At 37.7% G+C, this 7,424-nt stretch overlaps 1 protein-coding gene across 1 annotated transcript in view; it reads left to right on the forward strand.

Moving 5' to 3' along the window:
* LOC119580113 overlaps window positions 1-5,156 on the forward strand; it is a 16,945-nt gene extending 11,789 nt beyond the window's left edge. The window contains exons 3-5 of the mRNA XM_037928045.1: window positions 588-801; window positions 2,631-2,763; window positions 4,711-5,156. Coding sequence (XP_037783973.1) covers window positions 588-801; window positions 2,631-2,763; window positions 4,711-4,900 — 537 coding nt within the window. The 3' untranslated portion in view covers window positions 4,901-5,156. The remainder of the gene's footprint in view (window positions 1-587; window positions 802-2,630; window positions 2,764-4,710) is intronic.
* Window positions 5,157-7,424: the final 2,268 nt, after the last annotated feature.

Here is a 7,424-nt window from a genome sequence, read left to right on the forward strand (position 1 = left end):
AAAATAATAATAATCATCTTTACTATTACTCTTATTATAATACCAGCACCACCACCTGAGCCACCACAACTACCATCATGATTAAACTGATTCCTACAAGGTCGTCTTCGAAGGAGTCCTGAACTACCAATCCTTAACCGAAACATACTACTTCAGATGTAGACTTAGGATATATTGGTTTAAGAGACTTACCAGCGTGTTTGGAGGAGCATGAGCCCGGGGAAAAGCAAGGGCCAGATTGATACGATGGTGCAGCATGACGATAGGGAATGGGCGAGGAAAGAGAAGCTCAGTAACCATTTGCAGAAGGGTAAGAGCAAACAGGTCACTGATGAGACCAAAGAAAACGGGGCTTACAGTCCTGGAAGCTGTTGCCCCCGACCTGACTTGGGAGACAAGAATTAGCTTGACCACGCAAATGGGCAAGAATATCGATGCAGCAGAAACCCCCCAGACGACATATAATCAGTCAACAATAATATCAATAATAGGAAATACGATTTCATCATCATTATCATCAAGGTTTATGACGGACCGTAACCCAACTCCTTAAAAAAATGATTACATGACAAATCTCTCAATTCCAGATAGCAGCCAGACGACTCAGCCGGGCCATCGGAGGCGCTGAAGACAGAAAACACGCCAGGGGCCAGCGCAAGGGAGATCGACCGTTTATGGACGACGAGGACGAAAACAACGACGGATTCATCAACAGCTTGTACCGCGACGATGACGACGACGACGAGGACGAGGACAACGAGGACAAGCCGTCGTATGCGAAAACCTTCCGGGCGAAATCACGTGAGTTCAAATGCATGTTTTAAGGGGGTTGGTTGGGGGTAGACGTCGGGGAAGAGGGTTTGCCATGTAAACGTGGAAACAGTTGATTGAAATACATAAATGTATTAGACATCAAAGGTCATATAGCACTATGATAAAGTATTGTGGCGAAAAGAGTAAAAATGAGTTAACGATTAGGATAAGTGGACGGAAGACGAAGGGGATGAAGAAGAGAAGGGAAAGTGAAGGTTAGAAGACAAGACCATGCAAAATTAGTTGAGGCGAGGACTAAGAACCAAGGCAAGGGTTATCACGACAACAACGAGCACGGAATTATGGTGGCGGTGGGTAAACGCGTGTGTGAATGCGGATGATTTTTATGTGGAAAAGGGGGGTGGATGTGGACGCTGGCTGACATGGGTGGAGGAGATCTTTGTGTGGTCGTGAGTGGGGATGGAGGAGGTGGATGTGGATGTGTGGGGAGTGGTCGATGCGAGACGGACTGAGTGTGGAGGAAGAGAAAAGTTGATATGTGGGATGGAGGGAAGGATGGGGAAGGGGCAGGAGAGAGAGAGAGAGAGAGAGAGAGAGAGAGAGAGAGAGAGAGAGAGAGAGAGAGAGAGAGAGAGAGAGAGAGAGAGAGAGACAGAGAGACAGAGAGAGAGACAGAGAGGGAGAGGGAGGGAGGGAGAGGGAGGGAGGGAGGGGAGGGAGGGAGGGAGGGAGGGAGAGAGGGAGAGGGAGGGAGAGAGGGAGAGGGAGGGAGAGAGGGAGGGAGAGAGGGAGAGGGAGGGAGAGAGGGAGGAGAGAGAGAGAGAGCACCGTTGACTTTATAAGAGTCGATGAATTGTAGGCCTTTTGTCTCCACACCTATATGTAATGAATCTTGCTAGTTATTGTGCTATTCCGTTAGTGCCTTATTTTCTAAATCTCTTTGTTAATAATTTCATGCGAACCAAATGCGTTCCATATTTCCTCAAACAATCCAATCACCTTTACTCTTTTTTTAGAAGCAATCACTTATTATCCTCTTTTTCTTAAGTAATTTCTAAAATTAAAAAAGGTTGCCCTTCTTCCCACTTCGTTTTTTGTTTGTCAAAACTTTCCACTTCGACCACATAACGCAATTATCTTCTTACAGGGATAAACTGGTTATTTTTCTTCCGCGAGACACGAACCAATCACCTGTCATCTTTCTTAAGACAGCCGAATCTCCTTCAATTTTCTCTTAGTTAAGTCCACTCGCCTAAAATTAATGACCCTCCCCTTTTCACTTCAGCAGCTGTAAAAGCTCCACACAACACCAACACTTGCACATTTTACCCGCCCTTAGACACTATACAGTCACTATACAGTTCATAAAGTGCACTCTTTCTCGCTTCCAGTGGTGTATTTCGGAGTTGCAATCTTCCATTTCGACAGAGGGATGCAATCAACATTGATATTTTCTGAGACGATCCAGGTGCCTTTCTTTTTTTCAAGACACCAGACACATTTCATCCTTCCTTAAAAGATATAACAAAAATTAAGATTAACAAACTGCATTTTCCCTCCCCTCTGTATATCACAACGACAACTTTCGCCAATCAATAACTTTCTATTTTATCTCAGAGACGAAGCAGTTAACCTCTTCTTAAACTACCCAATCACCATCGACTACTTTTAAACGACGAACGAACCAATCACCGTCCATTATTCCTCAAACGAACCAACCACCATCCGCCTCATTTTCAGCGACGCCCCAATCACCATCCACCATTTCTTAAACGGCCCAACCACCTTCAAACCTCCCTTCGTTAAGCCACTCCCCTAAAATTAACGGACGGCACTCCCCTTCCTATTACTTCCAGGGATGTATGTCAGAACCACGACCTTCCACTTCGACCTCTACTCATGCCTCCCGAGGTTCATCTGCGAAGTTCACGCTCAGCCTCCGGGCGCCGACCTCACCGAACTGGAGAAGGACATCATCGCTCTCTTCAGGTAATGTGATGATAACAATGAGAGTAATGATATGTGGTAGACGAGAATGATAATGGCGATTGAGAAGATAACGATAATTATGATAGTGGTCATGAAGTACATTTGTTTTTGTTTTTTGTTCTGTATTATAACAGTAGTTTTTATAGTAATCCGCATTATAGTGTAGGCTGTCAAATATAGTTTCCCAGTTACTATTGTAGGCATTCAGAATTTATGATATAGAAACATAAAGTTGAGTTTGTTTTGGTATAATTAATGAAATAGTAGCATTGGTAATTATGATTTTATTACCATAAACGTTGACGGTAGTAACAATGATAATACAATAATAATGATAACAAAGTAACCATAATAACAGAAATGATAATCACAATGATGATAATGGTGACAATAGTGAAAACAGTGATAATGATAACGAAAATATTAATATTACAACTAATATTGACATTAGTTGACAATAATAATTATTAATATTATCACGCAAATAATATTAATTATTATAATAAAGATATAAGTGTGATAACAATAATAAGACGATCGTTATAATCAGTCACAGAGTGCGATGATAATTATAATGCACTGACAGTAATCATAATGGTGATGATATTTACCATAATATATTAACAATAATATTGTAGTAATGGATGTCGGATGGTGGAAAACCATAATAAGATTAACGATAATGGTAATGATAATGGTAATGGCAATGACTGATGATAATAATAGTCATGCTAATCATAACGATAATAGTAATAATAATGATACTGATACTGATAATAATAATAACAATGGCAATAATATCGTCCAGAACAAAAACGCCCAAAAGCAAAGGAATAGCAATGCACTTCAAGGAAATCGCAAACCCAGACAAAGAACATGAATTGAAGATCCTGTTATGTTTCACCCGCGTTCTAAAAAGCGACCATTTTACCCGACATGATTTTACGTTGCGTTACAAAGGGAGTCCATATCTTTTTAGTGAGGAAAAGCGTGTGAAGCCGGATCTCTGTGTGGTAATTAAGGATACGGATATTTGTCTTAGTCTTTTTTAATGGTCCATTTCTGAGCATTGTGCAATTCTGATTTTAAAACCTGCGTAGCGAGACTGCTTTAAGGGGGAGACAAGTATTGGGCAATGGAGGACGAGACGGCGCGCGGTTATTTATAGTGTTGATGGATTTGAAGTTAAACCGACCGTTCGGATATGGAGAAGTATTATTAATTATTGACCTGAGTGATGCAGATATAATTTTCTTTCGGTGTAATTCGAATATTCGAAGTTTGAAAACTGTGGCTCAGACTCACTGTAAATGTTAATAATGAAGATGATCTGTATTTTTGTATTGCATTAGAGCCTTGAGAAAGGGAGAAAGATACCAAGCAAAAATAAACAAGATTTTTATTTTTCACCTTCCAATTCTTCAGAAATCTAGACCACGCGTCTTATAATGAAGATTCTCTTTGGTATTCGTACACATAATATTTAACCATATGCGAGCGTATTCAAATAAATTTCTCGAAATTGCTTAGAAGACCCGATGAACAGCATTTGCAAGATGTCTTCTTTTTTATTGTGTACAATTATATTAAGGATTAAAGAAAAATACAAGCGAGAATTTTGGAAAAGGTTGCTAGTCATAATAAGTTCAATTACAGTGACAGAGGAGTAAAATATACAAGAGTAAGATAACAATAATTTTAATGAAAACAATAATAATAATTACAGAATAAAATGATAATAGTAATATTAGTGATAAATTTATTATCACGATTGTGATATAATGAATAATGTTAGTATAGTACAAATAATAATGTAACTTGATATTAACATTATAACGAAAAAAAACGATGATAATAATAATAATTCAACAAAAACAATAACAACGACAGTAGGAACATCAGTAAATCTGAAAAAATTACACCAATTTTCTCATGTCTTTCTAACAGGAACTACGTCGTGATGGAAGGACCCGGTTCCCCTGTTTATTCGTACCAGCTGGCGGCACACATGGGCCAGCTGGCGACAGGGATAGATCCTTCACCCTGCCACGGCCTCTATCCATCCTGTCCTCTATCCCGACCGCAGCTGCTTGACGTCCTGAGGAACGTGCGGAGTTCAAGGAGGATGTTCTATTAACCGGACGCACGCCCCCCCCCCTCTATTCTCTTTGGCCCACGCCATTCCCGTGAATGGAAACCTCCCTCAGTGTCCTGTCTCGAATTTGTTAAAAGAGTGAAATGATTTAAGGATTCTCTGGAAATGTATTGTGTATATTCGGTACTTCGGAGTCCAATGTTTATTCGCGTAGTTGTGTGTGTGTGTGTGTGTGTGTGTGTGTGTGTGTGTGTGTGTGTGTGTGTGTGTGTGTGTGTGTGTGTGTGTGTGTGTGTGTGTGTGTGTGTGTATAAGTACATATGTATATTTCAGAAAAAGGGAGAGGAAGGGGGAAATGAAGGGGAAAAGCAAAAGAGAAAGGGAAAGCGAAGGGGAAGGGGAGAGAGAAAGGGAAAGAGAAAAGTAGAGGGAGAGGGAAGGGGAAGGAGGAGGGAGAGAGAAAGAAAAAGAGAAAGAGAGGGAAAGAAAAGAAGGAGAAAAAAAGGAGAAAGGGAAGGAAAAACAGAAAAAAGAGTGAAAGAAAAAGAGAGGGAAAGAGAAAGAGAGAAGGAAATAGAGAGAGAGGGAAAGAGAAAGAGAGGGGAAGAGAAAGAGAAGGAAAGAGAAAGAGGGAAAGCGAAAGAGAGAAGGAAAGGATAAGAGAGAGTGAAAGGGAAGGAGAGGAAAAGAGAAAGAGAGAGAGAGAGAGAAAGAAAGAAAGAAAGAAAGAAAGAAAGAAAGAAAGAATTCTAATCACTCATCATAATCTGATATCATAAAATCTGACAAACAAAGACATCTGGATTGGACTGCATCGCATCCAAGCATCATTATTAGTTGTGTTCAGAGTGCTTCCCGAAAGCAGAGTGATCCAATATATATATATATATATATATATATATATATATATATATATATATATATATATACAATATATATATATATATATATATATATATATATATATATATATATATATATATATATTGGATCACTCTATATATATATATATTTTTTTTTCTTTGTCACCGTAACACAAGACTTTCTTTGTGGCGAATATTGGTCTTCTTGTTCTATATTGCACCCACTTTTTACTCTTTTCTATAAAGAAATGTTATTCAAAATGTATTTAGAGAAATTCAGGTGAAAGATTGTGTTTTTAGATAATGGTACAGATTTTTTTTTATCACTTGAATATTATTAAAGAAGAATGATCATAATTATTATTTATATTATTATCGTCATTATTATTATTATTATTATTACCATTGCTATATTGTTTTTAATATTGTTTTTAATATTGTTATCAGTATTGTCATGATTATTATTACTATAGTATTATTATTATTGACATTACTAATATTGCTTTTGTTATTATTGTAATTATTTGTATCACTATTATTATTATTGTTGTTGTTATTATTATTATTATTATTATTATTATTATTATTAGCATTATTATCATCATTATTATTAGCATATAATTATAATTGTGATTATTATTACTATTTTATTATCATTAGTATCATCATCATCACCATTATTACTATAGGTGTTTTTATCTTATTATTATTATTTTTTTTTGTTATGTGTGTGCGTGCGTGGGGGATTGCCACAGATAGCAAACCCTTCTTGTGTCTCTAGTCTTGTCTGAAGGAGCACTCATGTGTTTTATTTTGATTGTGTTATGTGTATATTCTTCCCTGTGGAGTTTTGTAAATAATGTATTCGCTGGCAGCATACTTTGTTAATTGTATGATATTTATGTGTAGGTGTTTATATTCCTGTTTGTGCTTCGTGTGTTTATGTATAATGAGGCTTCGTGAATAATAATATGAGTAAATATTGTATATGATGATACCAGTGGTTTTATTATCAGGGTTTCTGTATGTTATTCAATATCTCATTCGTCCATTTATATATCCCCTGGCCTCCTCTCTTTCTTTTCTTTTTTTCTCTCTCTCTTTTTCTTTGTATCTGTCTCGCTGTGGCCACACTGCTTATCATAGCTAGTAATATTTACTGCTAATATTATTGATATTTTTATACAATCCTGAATTATTTCTTAAAAATATATACTTAATGTATATACCCTTTCCATTTGCCATACACCCCCCAGCAATATACTTGTGAAATACGTTCATCTTACATCTTGCTGTTCACGCCATGTCATTACAGACATAACACAACCAAATACAGCCAACTCGACCTGGTTAAAGTTCAAGACAGACCCATTCTCTCGTTACGAACCTGTGAGGTTTTAATTGTTGTTTTTTTTATTGTGTGGTAAACCCTTTCTTTAGGGAGACGGCCGGAACAACACTCCCACTCCTGAGAGTTTGCAAGAAGCAGTCCTGTCTCTCTGGAACACAATAGGAAGTGCCTGTATCACTCCAGTTAACTATTCACCGTTCATTCGTGGAAGGACTCACATACGAGTGCCTTGTGTTCTCTGTATGTGTGTGTGTGTGTGTGTGTGTGTGTGTGTGTGTGTGTGTGTGTATGGTATATAAATCTATATTTTCTTTCTCTCTCTCTCTCTTCACTCCCTCTCTCTTTTTTCTCT

Source organism: Penaeus monodon, chromosome 13 (genome assembly GCF_015228065.2).
Source record: "Penaeus monodon isolate SGIC_2016 chromosome 13, NSTDA_Pmon_1, whole genome shotgun sequence".
NCBI classification, from domain to species: Eukaryota; Metazoa; Arthropoda; class Malacostraca; order Decapoda; family Penaeidae; genus Penaeus; species Penaeus monodon.